Source organism: Pseudorca crassidens, chromosome 13 (genome assembly GCF_039906515.1).
Source record: "Pseudorca crassidens isolate mPseCra1 chromosome 13, mPseCra1.hap1, whole genome shotgun sequence".
In the NCBI taxonomy this organism is placed as follows: Eukaryota; Metazoa; Chordata; class Mammalia; order Artiodactyla; family Delphinidae; genus Pseudorca; species Pseudorca crassidens.
The window spans coordinates 34427178-34450706 of record NC_090308.1 but is presented as its reverse complement, the minus strand read 5'-3'; the positions used below and the strand labels follow the sequence as shown (position 1 = coordinate 34450706).

Genomic DNA, 23529 nt, shown 5'->3' with positions numbered 1-23529 from the left:
ACCTTGAATCTGTTGGGCTCTGATTTATTTCTTTATGTAAACCATTTGAAAGTTTGGGCATCTTGACAATTACTGGAAACCAATTACTTTTCAAATAATTCTGTCCATGTTGAGAGGTGCCCTCCTGTATTACTCATAGAGAGAAACTCATACTATCTTTCAGGTGTGGTGAAGGTGGGGTGCATAACATTCCATACACTCAATTTTCCTCTCTATATACAACTGCTGACAAATAAGTTTTTATTCATTTATATATTATTTAGTATATAAATGTGTGTGCACATATTCATTCAATCATTCAACATATATTTCCAGAGAGCCTCTCTAAGTGTGTTAGGTACTATTGCTGGCAGTTGGAATACAAAATAGAACACAAATTCTTGACCCCGAGAGACTTATGTTCTAGTGTGCAGAGACACACAGTAGAGATAAACAGGTAAACTAAGTCATCCTTTACATTGTGCTAAGTATTAGAGAGAAAAAGGTGAGAGGAATAAGAAATATTGGGAATGGGGGAATGTCACGATTTAAAATAGTTTGGCAAGTAGAGGCCTGACTGAAAAGATGGCATTTGAGCCCAGACAGAGGGAGAAAGCCACTATGGTGAAGAGTTTTCCAAGCAGAGGAAAGAGCAACTGCAGAGACCGAGGTTCAGAGACTTTGTAGAATCTTCTTGGAACTCAAAGCTAAACAAGCAGTTTGTGAGGTCAGGGAGGTAATGAGGGGAGAGTCTTAGCACCACTGTTAAGGACTTTGGTTTTTACTTTGTTTTGGGAAGCTAGGGGAGACTTCCAACAAAGATGTGGTATGACTGACTTCCTTTTTAATAAGTTTACTGTGGCCTCTGGGTGAACAGACTAAAAGGAAAGCAAGGACAGAAGCCAGAAAACCAGTCCCTGGTCTAAGAGATAATGTAGGTTGTAGTAGAGGCGGTCAGTAGTCCAATTCAAAACGTGTTTTGAACGAAGAGCCAGCAGGTTATTTGCAAAGTGGATATGGGGCATGAGAGAAAGACAGAAAGTACAGATAGGTGTGAGCAAGGAAAGATGATGTGAGCAAGAGCTATTCACTGAAATGACTAAGACTATGGCTGTGCTGAGAGTTTGAAGCCTGTAATGGCGTTTTAGTGAGACTCCTGTTGCACTTTCTTGCACGCAGATGGATAGACAGACAGATCAGCAGATAGATAGGTAGACAGACAGAATAAAAGAAAATACACATATATATAAACTCTGAAAAATTTCCAACCTTGAAAATTAACCATAAACAGTTAATGAGAGTTCAAAATGCAACAGCATTGCAAATTAAGAAGATGCTGGCAAGGAATGTTGAAACATATATTCTTTTAAAAATAAAAAAGCATGCTCTTCCACCTTTTTCATTTTACTACAAATTAAGAAAATACAATCAGTTCCAAAAAAAGATGATGTATATGCTAAATTGAAATGGAGGGTACTGCCAGGAATCTGATGTTTGAAACCAAACACGTGCAATAAAATAAAGCCATTTCTTTAGTTTTAGATTCTTATGCTGATTAATCTCTTCCTCCAGCTTCCTGCGCCCTGGTCTAAGAAAAATGAGCCCAAAGGAAAGTAAGATTTTTTTTTTCCTATTAAATTGCTCAGTGGTTCAAAAGATGAATAAATTGGAACTTCCTTTTTTTTGAAAGAGAACAAGTAGTTTTGCCAAGGACTCTTCACCCCCAAATCCAGCTAAGGCGCCCAAAGGGCTTCTCCTGGATCTCGAAGCTGGGTTTCTGAGCAGCACCACCTGCTGGTTCTACACGTGTCTTACTTCCTCAGCCCCAAATCTCTCTCTGGTGGACTTGCATTCTTTCAGAATTCTTCGGCACCTAACTACAAGTAAAGCAAAATATAAAGCAGTTAGAAGCGGGGAAACTGCAGCTCCCCAAAGATAGGAGAAGGTAGGCAACCTGCGGCGTGCGTCAGGAACGGGGCGTGGGGAACTAGGGCGGAGCTGGGCTTGAGCGAGCTCACGGGTGCGCGGCGCTGCTTCCGCATCGCGCGGCCCCGCCCCCCGCGACGCTACCGGCGGTCACGTGACGGCCGCGCGCGCGCGTCCGCGGCCGCTGCGGGCCCCGAGGCCGAAGAGAAAAGACTGCGAGGCGACCGCGGCTGTGGCCACAGAGGTGCGAGTAAGGGCGAAGCCCACTTGAGGGGCAGGGTGAAAGTTAGCCGCTCCGGGATCCTAACTTGGGGAGAGAAGTGATGGCCCGCGGTGTCACCTCCAACGGCGACACACTCTGGGTCGGCCCTGCGCTCCAGGCCTGAGAGGGGCGGCGGCGGCGGGGTCAGGGGCCGGTACGTAGGTGGACGCCCTTGGGCTGGGGGGACCGCGGCTGTTGCGCCGAGCCGGGGTGGGACAGCTCAGCCCTTTCCATCGCTCCCAGCTTGGCTGCTGTCACAGGCAAGAAGACGGTGACGGGCTCTGCGTTGCCTGGGGCCGCCGCAGCCCCTGCCCTGGGCGACAGCCTGGAGCTGGTCACGGTCCGGGTGCGAGAGGCGGAGCAGCGGCCATTACTGCGCAGCCTCTTCCGCCGGGGTCCTCGTCGCTGCCTTTGGTGGCAGCCAGGTCCCTCTCCTTTCCCCTCATCGGTGGTGTCAGGCCTCTACACGGGGACTTTGGGCCTCAAGATTTAGGGGCGGCAATGGTTTGAGGGGTATCCTACTCCCAATTTCCCGTGCGGAGGCTTCTACCCGGGCCTTGGGTCAGGGCGTAGAGTTACTGCATTTTGTCTTTTTCCGGAGTGTCTTTGGCTTCTTTCTCTTCCCTCTTTCCCTCCTCCTCCGGTTCAGTTTCTGGGTATTGCCTAATATGACGAGCAGTCCCTCGCCTTGCTCTCGTTAAGCCTAGCGCTGTTACTAAAGCATCAGAATCATTAAGAGATTTCTCAATACCCGTTGAGCCTCCAAAAACCTCGGTGCATCTTAACAGCGGAGGCTGTTGCTTTGTTCTTCTGGTTGCTGGGTGCGGAATTCTCTCCCTACCCCCCATCCCGACTGAAAGAGTACGGGTCTTATATTGTTGCCGCTGTTTTATTTTCCGTGGGCATCTAGAGAAAGGATGAAAAATTGTTTTGAGTTTACACACACTTCTGGCAACTAGATCTTTTCCGCTTGATATCGCTTTTAATATGTTTTTCTTTTTCCTAAGTGCCATTTTAGTGAGCACTTATTTCTCAAGTTTCTAAAGTACGTACATTTTGTTTGTTAAGTAATATTTTGTTTATTAAGTAATATTAAAACTGTGGAATTGAGAGAAGAAAGCCAAGAAATGATAGAAAAACGCGTTGTCTTTGGATGATTGACATTTCAGGTACCCCTCCAATGTGTGTACTTTTAAAATAGAATTTGAAAGTATGACATTGGCGTTAAAAGCAGTGTATACTTACGGAAACTGGAAGACTTAAAACTGTTTTTGTTTTTTTAATAAGTGAATCTATATTTAGACGTTTAAAAGACGTGGCATATAAGACCCAGGAGGAAAATGACCTGCACAAATAACAGGATTTATGATGTTGGCTTTGCTGTTTTTGTGACCAGCAAATACTGTTCGTGTTGAATGTCTGGGAGTGCTCTAAAAATCATGAAAATACGTCAAGTAATCCAATTTTAAAGAGCAAACCGGAAAAGTGAAAAACCACTTTAGAAATAGATATTGCATGTTTGTTTTAGCTTGTACATCTTAAATTGGAGCATTTTGTTAAGCCGAATCTTTGATTTAGAATTTATGTTTCAAGTGGGCCAGTGTAAATTGTGGGCAAAATGAAAATAATGGCAAACATTTGTAGGATTTTGTTATTTACTCGGTTGTTAAAAACTTGGTAGAATTATAATCATCAGGAAAACTGTTTTTCCAAATAGCTGATCATGAGACAAGAGGAAGAAAAAAAGAATTTTTTTTTTTTTTTTGTAGGAGACATGTGTCAACTGGTAAAGTATTTTGTTTTTGAGTTGTCGCAAGGATAGGGCAGATTTTTTTTTTTTTGAAAGGATCTAAAAATGATTTCTTGACTTAGTAGAAGAAAAATATAGTATTAAATTTTTTCTTTTCACAATATTGATCTGCATAGAGAATATTATCCCATGTATTAACAATTTACTAGCATAAAACACCTGACACACTGTCAGTTGGGTATTTGAATGCTTTTTTTCCCCCAGTGTTAGTAACAGAAGGTGAACCTTTTCCAACCTCTTGCCTGGTTTTTGATTGTGCCCAAAGAACCTGATTTTGTGCGACCAGCTGGATTAGAAACAGTCTTTGTGGGTATGGAATCCATCTTATTTACAATCTGCTACAACCACCTGTGCTATTTATGGACTGTTGAGTGTTCATGGCTTATTACCCTTTGAGTTAGTTAAAACAAAACCCGTTGTTAAATCGTATTAATTAAAGTATTTAGAATTATGGAAGTGTAGAGTAGGGTGAAATAACAAAGACATGGGAGTTGTGACTTGACCAAGGTCACACAGATAATTAGCAGCAGAGCTTTTCTTATTTACAAAATGGTTGCAGGCTATGCAACTTCTGGTTTATGTGATTAAAATACAGTACTTGTTCACATTCACATTTAATGTTTTGTTAAAATAAAATGCAAAGCCCACCTTTTTGGGTGGAAAATATAAAGATTTAATTCTTGGGTATGAAGATTGTGAAGGCCGGAGGTTGTCATACAGTAATGTTTTTTATGGGAAGTGTTAAACGCAGTGGTGGAAATAATTCTTTAACATAGAGTACTGTAAAATATTGGACCCCATTTAGTTGAAATGAGTTTTGACCGAAGACTTTTGTCTCCCAGTATGACGTGTGCTTTCAGTAAGCTGAGTTTTAGCAGGAGATGAGAAGGAAAGCTAAAAATGGAAACATTAGGGCATTTAGTTACATCTCTCAATTTGGGACTCTTTCTTAAGAAATATTAAGATGTATCTGCTGAATTACACCCGATCTCTCTCTCTCTGTTCCTTCTTTTACTGGTCCTTGCTTTTTGTTCTTTTTTCTTTTTTGACTTTGTATACCAAAAGTTGTAAGATTTGTAGTATTTTTCTTTTCTGTCACTGATACCTTTTATATAGAACATTTCCTGTTTTGTGTATTTTGAATAAAGAGTAAGAACTATTTTATTAAACATTAGCTGTTAGTATAATTGGAAAAATACAGGAAATCTTCAGATCTTTGTAATTTGATATTTTAACTGTTACATGCTTATCTTTTTCTTTGATGAGTTCTTTAAAAAAAGATAATCATTTATTTGAATCTATAATCTAAAAAAAACCTTTTTTTTTGACTCCATGACTGACTTGAAAAGTAGACTTGTGATTAAGCCTGTTTTCAGAGAAAATAACAGTAGGTGCAAATAATAGGAGCATGAATTTGTTGAGTGGTCACAAATTATAAATAATACAATATTCATTTTCAGTTATACTTAATTGGTTGAATGGGTAGATGATTTAAATTAACTGATACTCTCTAATCTCTTTTATATATTTTTAAATTCAGTCTGCCACTTTTTTTCTTTAGAATTGTTAAGGGGCAGAAATATCTCATTTAGTTCCATATGTTTTCTGTTTCTATGTTACCCTCCTAATGGTTCATTTCTGTATAAGTTTGCACCTTAAGAAGGAAACTTAACCCATTAGCTAATTGGTATTTGCATGTCAAAATATTGTGGCAAATTTTACTGTAATAATTCATAAATTGTGTTGACTTTGGTCATAATTTACAAATCATTCATTGCAGAAGGAATTATGTATGTTTACCAAATTAATTCTGGCCTGTAGTTAGAATTATACTATTCTTTTATCTTTAGTTGAAAGTAAAAGCCTCCCCCTCCTTCCATTAAAGAAAAAATATTCGGTTTCAAATGTAGAAGTTTTCTGAGGGCTACTTTACATTACTGTTCTGAATATTACTGATACATGCCATACCCTATGTTGTGCCCAATTGGCATTGTAATTCTCAGAGGCTAGAGTTGATGGATCTATTTGGTAGAATTGAGACTAGCTAAACCAGTCAGTTTTGATCACAGCAAAATATGCAATTTTCTTTTTCATCTGTGCCAGCAAAGGTGTGAGTAAAGTAACATGGAGTTAATTTTCTTTATTCAACAATTCTTGTAGTAAATTGCCAGTTTTGTGTTGGAAAAAACCTGTTGGTATGCAAGACATTCTAAACCTGCATTGCCAGTAGCCACTAGCCACATGGAGCTATTGAGCAAACTGTGTGGCTAGTCTGAATTGAGTTGTGCTGTAAGTAAAATACACACTAGATTTCAAAGAGTGTACACACACACACATGAGTGTAAAATATCACATTAATAATTAATTTATATTAAATACCAGTGGAAATGGTAATGTTTAGAATATATTGGGTTAAATAAAATATATTCTTTAAATTAAATCTACCTGTTTTCTTATTATTATTGTTAATGTGGCTAATAGAAAATGTGAAATTACATATGTGGCTTGCATCATCTTTCTATTAGACAATGCTATTCTAGACCTTTTCTTTGAGATACAGCACATTGAGGAAAATATTTTTTTAAGATATACTTGAGCTTGAATCTCATCTCCCAGTATTGATAGTTTCGTGACTTGGGGTTAAATCCTTGTGGGCTTGGGTTTCCTCATTTATAAAATTTCTCACAGAGTCATTTTGAGAATTCAGTGATATAATGGGGCTACTAGTGCTTCCTGAACTTTAATATGCATATGAAATACCTGAGATCTGATTCTCTTGGTAGGGAGTGGGGCTTCAGATATTTTGTTTGTAAGGAACTCCCAGGTAATGCTGATGTTGCTAGTTGGGGACCACAGTTGTCATAGCTAGGATCTAGATGACTACATAGGTTTTAGTTCATTTTCCTCCCCTCAACCATTATCCATTTAGAGTCAGCTTTGAAATTTAGCCGTGGGATACAGGAATTGGAAAAGTCCCCATAGCTTGCAAGATTTACTAAAATTGGTTTTATTCCTAGATTTTTATCTGCATTCTGTAGAATTCATTGCCAGCAAATAAAGCTGGATAAATGATGTACTTGTCAAAAGATATAAAGATGGCATGAATTTTATATTTGTAAATGTAGTAACTCCCTCTGTTAGATTTTAAGTTGTTTAAAGAAAGGATTAGAGCTTAGATATCTTTATGTCTTTTGTGGTTGGGTGCCTATTCACAATTAGAATGCAAATGTTGTGTTATGTTAGTAAATAAATTTAGTTTTTCATTCATCCAAGAAATACCAGTTCAAGTTGTCAACAACTGATTGGCAGTTTACTGGCCGCTTAGAGATATAAATTGTCCTTGTCTTCAGCGGGCTCATGGTTTACTAGAAGAGTCAGAAGCGAACAGATGATTGCAGTGCATATGATAAATTCAGTAATAGAAGAACTACAAAATAGAGGGGAGGGAACAGTTTTTTGGAGGTAGTCAGAGAAAGGTAGTAGCATTCTTTTTAGCCTTAAAAGAGGGAGACTATACCAGGCAGGAGGAAATACAGAACTACAAAGGGAAGTTTGGAGAACTGAGTAATTAGGTGTAAGTAGAGTATTAATTTGTGAGAGAGAGATAAGACTAGAGAGTTATTTAGGTTTCAGGTCTTTAAGACTTTTGAATATTGTTCTAAGGAGCTTTACCTTTGTTGTATAGGCTGGAGAGCCCATATAGGGCTTCGTGTATAGAAGGCTTCATTTTTCTTTTTAAGTCTATCACACTCAGAGACTTGGTGAATAAATTTAAGGGGTGATACTGAAGCAAGATAATCAGGCTGAACAGTAGTCCAGGAGAGAGAGGATAAAATTCTAAACTAGGGGATTACCAATGGCAAGAGAATGGAGGATAGATTCCAAAGGTGTTAGGGATGAAAGTTGACAGAATTTGGTGTGATGTGTTAGGAGGGGAATGAGAAAAAGAATTTTGTTTTTCTCTGTCAGCACTCATTGGTTAAGGCATGGAAGCTAAGATGTCACATTGTTAGATATATGCAGAGATGGGGGTGTGTAGAGTATGTGTAGATGAGAGACAGAGATATGAGAGAACCAAGCAGTCTCTTAAGAAGTTAAAATGGTTGGGCTCCAGATTGGGCAGGAAAGGAAATGAGATCAGGTATTGGAGAAAGGAAAGGAGGTGGTCCAGAGACTGGAGGGCCCCTTGAAATTAAAGAGTGGGTGTGGGAATGAATAAGTGAGCTGAAAGGACCGGAGCTTGTGATCTGAGAGTGAGATTAAGATTTTATAGAGGCAGTAGTTTTAGGAGGCATCTAGTTCCAAATGTGGCCATCATATTTTTTTGGGGGGAGGGGGGTGATGAAGTTCATTGAATTTAGGATTTTAGGAATTGAAAAACAAGGACAGTGTTTCTCAAATTGTATTCGATGGACTACCTGCATCAGCATCACTTGAGGTGAGATTCCTGGGCTGAAACCCATCTCTACTGGCCTACAGTATCTCAGGTTAGAGCCTGAGAATGTGTATTTCTAACAAGCCACCTCTGTGGGGCAAGTTCAGGAACCTCTGAGTTAGGTGTTGAGTGGTTTATTCTCAAGGATATTTAAATAGGTTCATAGTGAGATGTCAGGAGATAAGATGAATAGGATGACCAGTAGTGAGTAGATTAAGTCAGTACCTTAAGGGTTAAGAGAGAACAGCTATAGGGGATTATAGCCAATGGTTGGAGACTTCAAAGAATAAGTGGGGTTTTTTGGTTTGTTTTTAAGAGTAATGATGTTAGAATAGTAGAGTGTTTCCTGCTGTCCTGTGTGTGAAACTGGACAGTTTCTATTTTGAGTAGGCTACAGGAGGGAAGTGAATGATGGAGGGTAAAGTGAAAGCGCTGTGGAGGAAAGTCAGGACAGTGGAGTCCTTATCATGTAAAGACTAAGTTCTAAAGTCAGAGTAAAACAAAAAGTCATGTTGTTTAGAAACCCTTTCTAGTCAGTTACTTTTGAAAGTTCTCCAGTTTTGAAACAGATTGCATACTGTTTGGTCTGTTAAACATTTGGTGAGATACGCTGGCTTGTATTTAAAGGCCATATATCGTCTTAAATACTAAAATTACAAATTTTTTAGGGAGATGGATTCCCACACTGTGCGGCACATGGAACTGAAAGAGTATTTGTCTCTCCTGTCTTGTGGTCACTGTGAAGCCCGTCATCTCTTTAGTCATCATGTATGCTTGATTCTAATTTCTGTGTGGTAAAATGAGCCTCCCACAGTGGGCATGATGAAGTGGAAGGAGGAAATACTAAATGGGAAGAAAGAGGATTAATGGCTGAGATGATGCTTTAGTTGGTGACTCTGGACTTCCTGGACAACAGGCATCTTGAGAGAAGGTTGGCTTAAACTTGGACATACATATAAATACCAGGAGGTCCTAGTTAATGTGATGATGACCTTGCCTTCCCATACATTACCTTCTTGTAGGAAGGCAGTGGCTATGGAATACATTCCATGTGGGCTACTTTGTCTATAAAGAACTTGTTTCACTTAAATTTTTTTTCTTGTGGTGAAATATATCAGTTGGCCATAGATGGGTTTATTTCTGGACTCTCTCTTCTGTTGGTATCTTTGTCTGTCCTTATGCCAGTACCACCCTGTCTTGATTACTATAGCTTTGTAGTAAGTTTTGAAATCGAGAAGCTTGAACTCACCAACTTTGTTCTTTTTCAAGATTATTTTTGGCTATTTGGGGCCCCTCACAATTCCATATGAATTTGAGGATTTGTTTCTTCATTTCTGAAAAAAAGGCTCTTGGAATTTTGATAAGAATTATGTTTAATCTGTAGATCACTTTGGATAGTTTTGTCATCTTCATAGTCTTCCAATCCATGAACACCAGTTGTCTTTCCATTATTTAACTCTTCTTTAATTTCTTTCAGCAGTGCTTTGTAGTTTTCAATGTACAAGTCTTTCACCTCCTTGGTTAAGTTGATTTCTAGGTATTTCATTCTTTTAGATGCTATTATAAATGGAATTGCTTTCTTGATTTCCTGTTTGAATTGTTGACTGCTAGATACAGAACTGACTTTTTCGTGCATTGAACTTATAATAAACTGCAATTTTGCTGAATTTGTTTATTAGCTTTAGTAGCTTTCTTGGGGATTCTCCAGAATTTTCTATATAGAGAATAGAGAAAATTTTACTGTCTCTGCAAATAGTTAATGGTTTTACTTCTTCCTTACCAATTTGTATGCTTTTCATATCTTTTTCTGGTCTAATTGCTCTGGCTAGAACTTCCAGTAAAGTGTTGAATAGCAGTGGAGAAAGCAGGCATCCTTGTCTTGAAATTTTTCCACTTTTGAGATAAAATTTGCCAGTGAATTTTGTTAAATGAAGAATCATACATAATTGACTGAAATTAATTTTTAATGTTGTTGATCTTAGTCTGTAGAGAAGTTGATGTTGAAATTTTTCTTTTGCAGCACAGGATGATCCAGCAATGGAGGAGAAAATACTGCAAACTGGCTGATTGCTCGTGAAGAAGATGTTTTATTTTTGTGACAGTCATCTGTGGGATCTGTAGTAGAAATGTAAGTATGGCATCATGTTTGTTCCAAAGCTGCAGTAAATTAAGTGGACTGGTATAAAATGTAATAAATCAAGTATCTGTCATAGTTAGTTTTAATTATACAAAATGAGCATTTTATATAACGTTTAGATCTTTGAGTTGACAATTTTATTCACATTAAATTATTATTAATGTAGATTTCAAAAAAAAAATCTCTTCATAGGGAAAAAATCTCTATTAAAAAGTGGAACTGAAGACAGAGAAATTTGCTCATAGAAGGCTAAAAAAAAACTGGAAAGATCTCCAGGTCTTCTAGGTTCTACTTTTTCTTTACATAGTAATTTACTTAAATAACCAAGCTAAGGAGATAATATCAGGCTTTATAAATAAGAAAGACTTATGGGTTATAAAATACTAGTTATTAAAAACATGTTTCAGTAAAATAAATAGTTTTTTTTAATTAATTGGTTCTTTTAACAAGTTAGTACATGCATTTTAATTCCTATTGGAGTCACTGTAGTCCCCAGTTTTACCAGTTCTGTTTTCCTATCAGTTTCTCTTTGTGAAGTATGCTTTAAAATGTTACTACTACCTTGATCTTGCCCATATTGAACTTCATTCTGTTATTGATGAAACTTTTTCGCACAATGAACCATCATATTTCCGTCTTCCAAGTTGATATGAAAAATATCCAACTTGAGTCATTCATGAAAAATGCAGTGAACACTTTACTTTTACAGTTTTGGTGATAACAGTGTTTAATATACTTGACCAGAGAGTGACCCTTGTAGATACTATTTCATATGTTCTCCCAGTTTGACAAATAACTATTGTTATCTACTTTTCCAATATGGTGCTTTGATTATATATTCCTATTAAAAGTATGACCATATCATTCTTAGTCAATGTTGAGAATTTGATAAAAGTTGAAACCAGTAAGCATTTTTTTTAAAATTGGGACAAATATATTTTTTATTTAACCCTGTTCATGTATTGTCTATCTATATACATATGTATATTTTTTAATCCTGTAGGTCAGATAGTCTGACCATCAGACTATCATGGCCATCAAGGAACTAGACTGTGGTGTAGTCAGTAAGACACATATGTAATTAATAATTATATAGTGGAAGAAATACTGTATTGAGGCAACAATAAAATGCTTTCAGAACTGAGAGGATTTATTCCATCTGAAGGGTTCAGAGTGAACAGGGAACTTTTGGTTTCGTCTTAAAGGATGAATAGAATTTTAACAATCTGAGAAAACTAGGAATTATTTTTTAAGCCAAGGGAATGGAGAATGGCACAGCTGCCTAAATATCAAGGTATCTTAGGGGAGTCGGGGAGCAGTCCTATGTGTGAAGGTGGAGTGGGAAATAGAGACTTCACAGGGAATGAGTGTTTATTTAGTGCCTACTTATTGCCAGGTGCTTACTGGGTATTTTACTTGGATTACTGAATTCAGTCACAAGATGGTAGTAGCCTTATTTACTGATGAAGAAACAGAGATGAAGTCATTTTCCCTGGGTCAGTGTTTACCAAATATCTCTGAGAATAATCTACTAGGGCACTTGTTGAAAACTGAGTTTTAGACTCTAACCCAGATGTGTCCAGATTTCCAGGAGAGAGCACACCAGCTAATTCTTATCTTTAGAGAAGTTTGGGAAACACTGTTCTAGGTCAACAGTAAGAATAAATGATAGATTTTAACTAAGTCTGTTATACTCTGAAGGCTATGTCAGTATAATTGAAAGCCAGTGTTTAGGAATTTCTGTGGGATTATGTAGGCAATAGAAAACTATTGAAGATTGAGTGGGGGGGAGACTAATTAGACATAATTGAACTGAGGAAAGATGAAGAAGAAAGGACTGAGGTCAGGGAGGCCACTTGGGAGGTCAGTATTTTGTACAAGAGTGTGTCCAAGAGGCCAGAATTAAGGTCACAGCTTTAAAGGGAACACATTCTAAAGAAGTTTCTGTTGCAGAAAAGCAAAGTGGCCAAGGAATAGGGGAGCACTGAGGATGACTCCCAAGTTTTATCCAAGATAGAGACCAAAGGAAGAGGGTGTAGGTTTAGGGGAGCAGATAATTTTGGTTTTATTAATGTTTGGTTTCAGGTGACTGGAGATACTGAGGTAGACTTTTTGAATACAGAATTGGAAATACAGATTTTAGGTATCTAGAACAGTTCTGGATATTAGATTTGGGGACTCATGGGGGTTTATATATATATACTATATATCTACTGAGTATTCCAAACTAATACATATATATAAGTTTGGAATACTCAGTAGATTGTCTAGGCATGGAATGTAGTATGAAAATTTGGTCACCCACAGAGCCCCTGTGAGGAATACTGGTATTTAAGGGAAGCTAAAGAAGGTAGAAAAAAAATGATAACAGAACGGAGAATTAGGAGAGAGTACCATCATGGAAATGAATAATATAAATTTTTAGAAAAAGAGTCGATGGTTAATAATATCATTTAGTTCAATGGGATCGAATAGATCAGACTGAAAGAGGTCATTAGACTTAGCATATTAGTTGATTTTGAAATTTAGGGATGGAGAATATTAATCGAAATCTTGGAGGAATTGGGATGGTTTAGCTTTGAAAACTAGCAGTGCCCCATCCTGAGCCAAGAGGAATGATGATAAGGTAGAGTGAAGATAAAAATAAATTTTGAGGCGTCATTCATACCTAATTTCTTAATAAGGGAGTCCAGAATATCTCTTTACTAAGAGGTTGGAGGAGTTTTGTAATAGTCTTTGTGGGAATAGGGAAAGAAAGATGTCTTAGCTGAGTAAAAAGTAATTGATAGCAGGCTTGATGGATTCTGGGAATCAAAATAGCTAATCAGTGTATGGTGCTCACAATTTTTGCACCATATATTTCACTACAAATATGGAAATTTTCATAAGTTGAAGAGTAACTTTTATAAGTTCTCTCCTTGCTTGACCCTTCTTTTTTGCAAATGTCTCCCCTTGTGGCTTTCGAGGTGGCAGTCTTACTTTATTCCCCATTCCTCTCTGACCATTCCTCCCATCCTTTGCCTCACTTATAAATGTTGGAGTAATCCAAGATTCTATCGCTGGCCCTTTTGTGTGCTCTCTCTAACAGGTTTAATTTGGGCATTTGTACATTTTCATGTCCCAAGAACCATGTATGTGTTGGTGACTCATGAGACTTCTTTCTGCTTAGATTTCTTCAGAGCACCTATCTAGTAAACTCAACTGTCATCTACCTGTCTTCATCTGAAGACTTTATAAATATCTCAAAGTCATTATGTCAGAACTCGCCTCAAGTTCCGAATCTTGATGAATGATGCCATCATCCATCAGTAACTAAATGCTTTCATTTCTGTTTCCTTAGTATTTCTTATATTCTATTGTTGGAACCTTACATCTGTCCCCCCCCCCAATTATCTTATACCTGGATTACTCAAATTTTAGTTTCCTTTTAGCCCCATGACACCAAGTCTTCCTCCAAACTCCTGTCCAAATGGTCTTGATAAACTACTAAACTGTTAACTTCCTAACATAAAACCTTTCAATGAATTCCTGTTGCCTCCTTAAGGGTTCATATATGGACCAGCTTCATAGAGATCCTTGAACTCCTTGATGTTATATGTAAGATTTCCTTAATAAGACTGTGACCTAAAAATGTTTAAGAACCATGTGTATTTAAAATAAGTGTTTAAACTTACTAAGATAGCGTAATGTACAAGGTCTTTGCAATACTTCCTGCATAGTACATTTCATCCATTCAAAATGTATCTTTCCCCTCCCTGCTAGTTACTGGGGAGTACAAAGGAAGAAATGGTATCTGTTACACTTATCAGAAACCATTAGGTAATGTAGTGTTCTTCAACTTAACTTTGATGGCAGTTTGATTATCCATTTCTCTGCTAGCGCCATGAGCATGGTAGATGCTCAGACACTTTCTCTGTTCAAAACTGAAAAGGAGTAAGGAGAAATACGTGACAGCTCTTGCAGCAGGTGATAACAATGTCATTCCTTTATCAGTCTGTGAAATTTCTTAGTAACTTCCTGAAGTCTTTCCTAAAATTATTGATGGTGGTTCTTATATTTGGATAGTCATGATTATTTTAGAGGCATTCTGTAACAGTTAAGGGTAAAGACTATGAAGTCAGATCACCTGGATTATGAAACCTAGATTTGAGGCTGGCTCCATCACTTAATGAACTTTGGGTATTTCTTCACCTGAACTTTCTGTACCTCAGTTTCCTCATCTGTAAAATAAGGAAAATAGTGGACCCATTTCGTAGGGTGATAAGAGGATTAGATATAAAGTGCTTCGCAAAGTATCTGCCACATATTATGCAATCAGTAAATGTTAGTTGTTATATTTTAATGTAATGAGATATGCATCAACAGACATCCAACAGAAATTAAACACCCACCAATTACAACACACTGTACAATAGGAAAAGTTAAGAATTTTGTCTTAAGGACTTAGGAATGGTCATTGTTAAAATTAAAATTTTAATGTTATATTTTTAACTTGTATTAAACCTCAAACTCTTTATATTCCAGCAGAACTAAAGATTTGAGGAATTAATTTTTTTTTTTTTTTGCGGTACGCAGGCCTCTCACTGTTGTGGCCTCTCCTGTTGCGGAGCACAGGTTCCGTATGCGCAGGCTCAGCGGCCATGGCTCACGGGCCCAGCCGCTCCGCGGCATGTGGGATCTTCCTGGACCGGGGCACGAACCCGTGTCCCCTGCATTGGCAGGCGGACTCTCAACCACTGCGCCACCAGGGAAGCCCTTGAGGAATTTTTTTTGTTTTAAAAAATAGTCAAAGTTTTGGGAAGGAAGATGACATTCTTTTTTGGTAGGTCTGCGCAAAAGATGTTGCAGTACCTTATTCTTTATTCCCTTTTTTATGTTTTTAATTGGATTCTGAGCCCAGAATTAAAAACCTGACTTTTAATATTTTGTAGTTTTTAATTGCTGGCAGAGATTTCTTCAATACTATGTAAGCTAAAGGTCTTTTTCATTTATAGTAATTTTACCTTTCTTTTGACTAATGAAATGTTTTTAAGAAGATTAAACAAAATCTGAATACTTGGAGATTTCCACTGAATCTGCCCATATCCCTCTATATTTGGTCTTGTTGAAGAGAGAAGCCTTACTAGCATTAATAGATGTTTATTTGTCTTCCGGAAATATTTTACATAGTTTAGACGAAGAATGGGATTTATGCTTAAAAGTCATATCACACTAAGAGTTCAGTTAGTAAGAAAGTCTTGGAAAATGAGTGAAAGAAACATTTACTATGTTCTTCAGCAGAGTTGGACTAACATCATTCCAAATTTCTACATATTATTCTTAATTTAGTAACCAGGAAATAAATTCCCTTTTTCAAAATGATCTCTGAAGTTTCCTGAGACATTTACTAGTTAGGGAATACTACTCTTTGATTAGCATTCTCTTTATCAAATCCTTGCTCTACAAAAAGGAAAGGAAAAAAAGCATTTCTTACACACCAGTATGATCCTCTGAACATAGTCTCCAGCCTATTTGAAGATCATTGAAACTATGCAAAGAAAAAAAATCTGTTTTGTAGAGTAGATTAAAATGGTAATGAAAATTACCTTGAAGTGTGTCTATAGATAGGCAGGCTAGTGGGTTGCTTTGTCTTTATCTTGTTAAATATCTTAATGGTATCTTGTCCACTGTGTGTGCCTCATCCAGAGCTATGTAAAAAGTATAAGTTCTCTCCGTTTCTTAGTTGGTGATAGACTAGGAGTGTACTTGGTGGGCTAAACAGAATCAGAATTTGATGTTTGCTATGGCAAATTGATAGTTTAAAGTGCTTTAGGTGAATGAAACTTTAACTATCTTGTGTCTGTCTGTTTTCTGATGAAGTTTATCCAATTCTACTTCATTCTAATGAGGGAACCAAAATACCTGCCCCAAAAGAATTGTTTTGCCTTTCTAAATAAGCATGTTGCTTTCACAGTTCATGTCTTCCCCTGGGATGGCTGTAATTGCTTTTTTTAGTTTGTTAATTATATGTTTACGTTTATTTGTGCATGCAAGAGTAAGAGTCATATAAAATATTGATCATGTTAAACAGGATGGAGAGTAATGTTTTTAGGTTGAAAACTTTCTTTTTGTAGATAACTGCATCTAATGGAAGATCGACTTTTGGGTTAATTTTACTTAAATACAACAGGGTTTGGGATTATGTATCTTTTAAAAGTATGGCATTCATCCAGGTTACACTGTTGGATATTTTATTTACATTTTACATTTATTTACATTTATCTACATTTACATATAGACATTTTCTTTTTAAAATTTTAAATTTATTGGCCTGTCCTTTGCCCAGAGGGTACCTAGATAGTTTAGGATATGGACTTATTGTATATGAGATGTTGGTATTGTTTTTTCAAAGTACTGATGAGCATTAGCCCATTTCAACATTTTGTCTTCCGAATAGAATCAAACATCTGTCTTACTCAGTTAAATTACTTGTGGATGAAGGGCGTCCTTATTTTCTTTTTCTTACTTGGGCTTCAAATAAATATGGAGATTTAAAAAAAGATTTTCAAGAATTTCATTGACAACTGATTTCTTTAACTTAAATTGAAAGGGATGAAAGAATATATGTACTAATTGTTCACCCTTTCTACAGCTGATTTTAGTTCTTTTTGTTATGAAAATGTTTAAAGTTATCCTGAGATTTAAATGTAGCGATAGGACCTGATGAATTAAAACTAGGTAGCCAGTGCCTTACAACTGTTTTCAGAGTTCTTTTCCTCAGCACGGCCTATATATAGCTTTTGCCAACAAACAGAAAAGTGAGAAGCTAAATTCAGTTAGCAAGTATTTATTAGGTACTGTGTGATGAGCATGTATTAGATATCTTAGAAAAGGGAATTTTGAGTCAAAACATGAATTTTTCCTGTTTTACTGATGAGAAAACTGAAGTCCCAGAAGCATGGTGTGTGAGATATTTTTTCTTTTAAATCTCTTAAAGGTACATTGGGCACTGAGTGTAGTATTTGGCCAAATTGAAAGTAGTGTACATAAACTGTTACCACAGTGTAAGACTACCTGGGGCAGACAAAAGTATTCTGAATCGTTTGCTAAATGACAAATGAAATATGTGGTATTCTGTCTCTTGCCATTTTGGAAAGTAGTTAGATTTTGTATTCAAGCAATACATATGAGTTTTTGAGAGCCTAACAAAATATTCTGTGTACAGCCAGTTCATTTTAGGGGAAATAGGTGGGGGATATTAATTGACCGGTTGAGAAGCATGTGCTTTCACTTATAACTCAGATTGTTAAATTACAAAATCTTTGAAGGCATAAGTGTATCTCAGAATACTCTGAAGCTCCTGTAGTGCCTAATAACACATATTAAGAGGTCATATTTGGTTGACTTAGAATTTACCATAGGTTAGGAAAAAGTTGTATTTTACTAGGTTCTGTAACTTAGAATTTCTGGTAAAGGAGTTGATTGGAAGTGAAATTAAAGGTTGAAAAAAAGATTGGAAATTAAGCATTTCATGGAGATCAGTTCTTTCCCTTGAGACTGTGTGTTGCTTCCTTTTCTAGATAAGTGCAGTCTTTTCAAAAACTTACTATCATTTTGAACCTTGCCTGTTGAGGAACCAAGGACACAGAAAAAGCAGTAAGAGAATGTATTTTTGTTTGATTAGATGTACTGTGATGAAAGCCTAAGAGATAAGTGTAAACATTTTTACTGACTATACCTTTTGTAACCATTGAACCCATTTTTGAGAACTTGATCTTGGGAAAAAAGCAAATATCCTTATGGTGATTAAATTCTAAATATTCCGTATTTAAAATGGTAGAACCACTCACTTTAAGCAGAGATTAAAGTGGAGAGAGAGATTGCCACTCACTTTAAGCAGCAGTTAATTAAGGGTTGCTAGTCTCTGTAAGGTCTTCACCTCCATTTCTCAGTCTTTCACTTATCACTCATATACACCCTCTTATCATTTTCTCCCCCTTTAAAATATCTGTGGTTTCCTATTACTATGGGATTAAACCAAATCAGATGTTTCTTTAGCAGGGCACAATAAGGTTTTCAGGTTGGGCATCTGGTTACCTTTTCAGCTTAATTTCCTGCTGCTCCATTGCTTATGACTCAGTGCTTTGCACATGTCTCTGCCTTGAATCTCCTCCACTCCCCAGCCTCCTGCACCCCAAATTTTCTAACCTATGTCTATCTTCTCATCTCTCTCATCATTGTTACTTTTAATAAGTATCCTAACACATTTCAGTTATTGCAGGAATCAGGTCACATTGTGAATATCTGCTTGTTTGCATGTACGTTTCTATTTAACAGAGTAGGTATGTGTCTTATTCATCTTTAGATCCATCAATACTCAGAATTGTATACGGACCATAGTAGTAGTTTAATAAATGTTTATCTGAATCAGTAAGGTGGAAGTTCCAAATTTTATACCAGTGTTTAAGCTTTATACATCCAGTTTGACAAATCTTTTTTATTTTTTAATTTTTAAAAATTTTTATTGGAGTATAGTTGATTTACAGTGTTGTGTTAGTTTCAGGTGCATAACAAAGTGAATCAGTTATACATACACATATATCCACGATTTTTTTTTTTTAGATTTTTTTCTCATATAGGCCCGTACAGAGCATTGAGTGGAGTTCCCTGTGCTCTACAGCAGATTCCTATTAGTTACCTATTTTATATATAGTAGTGTGTATATGTCAGTCCCAATCTCCCAATTTATCCCTCAAACTTATGGTACCTTATCCCCTGGTAACCATAAGTTTGTTTTCTACATCTGTGACTCTACTTCTGTTTTGTAAATAAGTTCATTTGTACCCCTTTTTTTTGGATTCCACCTGTAAGTGATATCATATGATATTTGTCTTTCTCTGTCTGACTTCACTCAGTATGACAACTCTAGGTCCATCCATTTTACCACAAATGGCATTATTTTGTTCTTTTTTATGGCTAATATTCCATTGTATATATGTACCATATCTTCTTTATACATTCCTCTGTTGATGGACACTTAGGTTGCTTCCATGTCCTGGCTGTTGTAAATAGTGCTGCAGTGAACATCAGGGTGCATGTATCTTTTTGAATTACGGTTTTCTCAGGGTATATGCCCAGTAGTGGGATTGCTGGGTCGTGTGGTAGTTGTATTTTTAGTTTTTTAAGGAACCTCCATACTGTTTTCCATAGTGGCTGCACCAGTTTACATTCCCACCAACAGTGTAGGAGGGTTCCCTTTTCTCCACACCCTTTCCAGCATTTATTGTTTGTAGATAGTTTGACAAATCTTTGGTTTTTTTTTCCTCTCTCCTTCCACTTCAGGGCAACTTCGGTATTCATGTCATTTTCTCCCATGGTCTTATATGATTGTAACATTTGTTGAGCTTTTTTTTTTTTTTTTTTTTTTGGTGGGGTGGTTTCCCACCTAAGTTTCATGAATTCATGGAGGCTTTCTCAAGAGAGATATAAGATGGGTAGTAGTTTGTCCATGGGGGGGCATGAGAGGCAAGAAATGAAGAAATATTCCGTATAGAGAAAACCTATTATTGGAGGGAGTAGCCACTGTGGCTGGAAGCCTGATCAAGGGGAAGTTTGATGTGAGATGAGGCTGGCGTGGGAGCTGGCATCCAGACCATGCAGGGCATATAGATCCTGGTCTTTAACCTAAAATCAACCTTTTAAAAAGGGGTAAGGCTGGACCCATTAAAAGGCATATGCAGTAATTTAATAAATAGTGTTTGCTTGGTGACTAGGGAAGGGTAGAAGTGGATAGTAGATGGATTTAGGGGATATTTAGGAGATAAAATATAAAACTTGCTTATGTTGTGGTTGGGGAGGGGTTAGGAGAAGGACAGCTTCAAGGATGGATTTCTGGCTTGAAAAGCAGATGAATAGAGGTGTCTCCAGAGGGGCATTTAGGGAGTGAGTAAATAAGGAGGAAGCAGATCATAAATTCAGTTTTTGTGCCTTCAAGACATCCAAGAAGAGATCTAAAATAGGCAATTAAAAGTATAGGTATAGGGCTGAAAGGAGAGACCTGGGCTGGTGATTGTCAACTTATGAGTCGGTAACAGTTGAAGCCATGAATATAGATGAGATTATCTTGAAAGAGTATAGCAAGAAGAGCATATATATGGTTTAGAAAGAGGCAGCAACAACAGAAAAGGCCATAAGAAGAGAGTGTTTCACAGAGGGGGAATGAAATGACTGGTTTAACCAGTGTTTTTAGATTATACAGCAGAGAAAGGGAATTTCTAGAATTTAAACTCTGGTATTGATTTCATATGGTCTCCTTGTCAAGTACCAAAAGTACATTAATACATGGCAATATTTGCAAAACTGCACCTAGTAGTATCCTAAAAGGCTACAAAATTTGTTACTTTCTGCAATTGTAACGTGAATTACTTTAGCGATTTTCTGTTTCTCTACTTTCCAGACTGATTGTAAAAGTCTAGATGGGTTGTATTGATACATTTTAAAATCTTTGCATTTAGTTCTATCTTGTAAGTTCTGTGAATAAATGGAAATGGTGTATTTATTTGAAATCTATACTTTGGTTGTATGTTTTTATTCTTGGCTTAACATTTGTGTGCCTCATTGCCACCCACAAGTAAAAATTAATACAAATCAAAAAGATTTTTCTGTACAAGTTAGAGTTTTTTTCTCTACTTTCATTTTTGTATCCCCATTGTCTAGGATGTGGCTTGCATGTAACAGGTACTTAATGTTTTCTGAATTGTTGAATTAAGATATTGGAAGAGTTAAAACAAGATTTTAATACTATATGTATTTTCTCTCATTTTCTCAGGATGGCTGGCTGTGGTGAAATTGATCACTCAATAAATATGCTTCCTACGAACAGGAAAGCAAATGAGTCCTGTTCTAATACTGCACCTTCTCTAACTGTCCCTGAATGTGCCATTTGTCTGCAAACATGTGTTCACCCAGTCAGTCTGCCTTGCAAGCATGTTTTCTGCTATCTGTGTGTGAAGGGAGCGTCATGGCTTGGAAAGCGATGTGCCCTCTGTCGACAAGAAATTCCCGAGGATTTCCTTGATAAGCCAACCTTATTGTCACCAGAAGAACTCAAGGCAGCAAGTAGAGGAAATGGTGAATATGCATGGTATTATGAAGGAAGAAATGGGTGGTGGCAGTATGATGAGCGCACTAGTAGAGAGCTGGAAGATGCTTTTTCCAAAGGTAAAAAGAGCACCGAAATGTTAATTGCCGGGTTTCTGTATGTTGCTGATCTTGAAAATATGGTTCAATATAGGAGAAATGAACATGGACGTCGCAGGAAGATTAAGCGGGATATAATAGATATACCAAAGAAGGGAGTAGCCGGACTTAGGCTGGACTGTGATGCTAATACCGTAAACCTAGCAAGAGAGAGCTCTGCTGATGGAGCGGACAGTGTATCAGCACAGAGTGGAGCTTCTGTTCAGCCTCTAGTGTCTTCTTCTGTAAGGCCCCTGACGTCAGTAGATGGTCAGTTAACAAGCCCTGCAACACCATCCCCTGATGCAAGCACTTCTCTGGAAGACTCTTTTGCACATTTACAACTCGGTGGAGACAGCATAGCTGAAAGGAGTCATAGGGGGGAAGGAGAAGAAGATCATGAGTCACCATCTTCAGGCAGGGTACCAGCACCAGACACTTCCATTGAAGAAACCGAATCAGATGCCAGTAGTGATAGTGAGGATGGATCTGCGCTTGTTGCGCAACACTCCTTGACCCAACAGAGACTTTTGGTTCCTAATCCCAACCAGACAGTATCTGATCGATCTGATCTATCAGGAACTGATCGATCTGTGGCAGGGGGTGGAACAGTGGGTGTCAGTGTCAGATCCAGAAGGCCTGATGGACAGTGCACAGTAACTGAAGTTTAAGTAAAAAAGTTTTCAGATCCATGCTCAAGGTAAAAATGGTTATCTGTAAATTTCTGCCCACATAACATTATACTCATCCCTAGTAGTGCATTTTGGGAGTTGGGGTGGGAAGGGGTATGGTAAGGATAGACCTGTAATTAAAATGTCTAACATGTCTCTGTTGAGAAATTTATTTAATATAAGGAACTTGGGTGTTAATAGTTGAGAGCTGTTTAGTAGTAACCCAGTTTTCTTGAGGTCTGTTTATAGTTTTTTTAAATATCTTCAGTTCTTTTGGCCAGCGTGTATTATTTGTGCATTAACGATCCTCATCTGACTCTTGCATTGTCATATTTTTCTGCATGGAATGACATAAAACCATTACTAAAATTTGGCACCTATGAGATGTCTGGGATCAGTATGAACAAGCAGCTTAATTAATGTGAGCATAGATGTGAATTTGGGGGTTTAAAATAGATGAATAACAACTATTTAATAGTAAAGTTACTGAAATGGAAATGTAAAGAAAACAGCTTATAACTTATGTTTCAGAATCTTGTCTGTAACACACTTCATGGCGTTCCCATAGGCTTTGCAGTCTAGTCCTTGTAGTTTGAGGTGTCTTGATCCACATTTTTCTTTTTGATTACAGACTTTATAATTTAATAAATACTAGAGTTTATCAAAATTAATCTGTCTCTTGTTTGAGTCTGGAAGGGGATGGAAACATTTTGACATCTGTGGCCAAAAGGTCAGTAAAAAGGGGGTGATTTGAATTGGTGGTGTATTCAGCTTACATAGTCACCTGCTCAGAAAAGTTTGATTTCTTCATAGAGAATATTTAAACAGAGTCTACAGGGAATGTTCATGGAATAAATATGTATGGAAATAAACCTAAAGCCTGTGAGACTTAAAGGCCTTAAATAACTGATAGTAGAGACCCTGTATATATATTAGATTTTCTTTGCCAGTATTCACTAATGGCTAACCCTAATCTGAATTAAATGGTAGGCTTACTTTTAAACAGCATTAGTAGACACAAAGTGATTCAACACAAAATGTTGTACAATCTGTATAGCAAGGTAGGAAGCATTGGGTTAACTTGGTAATCCA

The 23529-nt window shown here is 37.2% G+C and overlaps 1 protein-coding gene across 7 annotated transcripts; it reads left to right on the top strand.

Moving 5' to 3' along the window:
* The first annotated feature begins 2030 nt into the window (after positions 1-2030).
* Positions 2031-23108, top strand: RNF146 (ring finger protein 146). 7 transcript variants are annotated; one of them, XM_067702159.1, is made up of 4 exons: positions 2031-2149; positions 10438-10540; positions 18109-18184; positions 21357-23108. In XM_067702159.1, the coding sequence occupies exon 4, from the start codon at positions 21358-21360 to the stop codon at positions 22435-22437; it is 1080 nt and encodes a 359-aa protein (XP_067558260.1). In that variant the 5' UTR covers positions 2031-2149; positions 10438-10540; positions 18109-18184; position 21357; the 3' UTR covers positions 22438-23108. The 7 variants fall into 7 exon arrangements, with proteins under 7 accessions (XP_067558260.1, XP_067558256.1, XP_067558258.1 ...); XM_067702157.1 differs by having other exon boundaries at positions 2032-2149; positions 10433-10540; XM_067702158.1 differs by having other exon boundaries at positions 2077-2321; positions 10433-10540.
* The last annotated feature ends 421 nt before the right edge of the window (positions 23109-23529 follow it).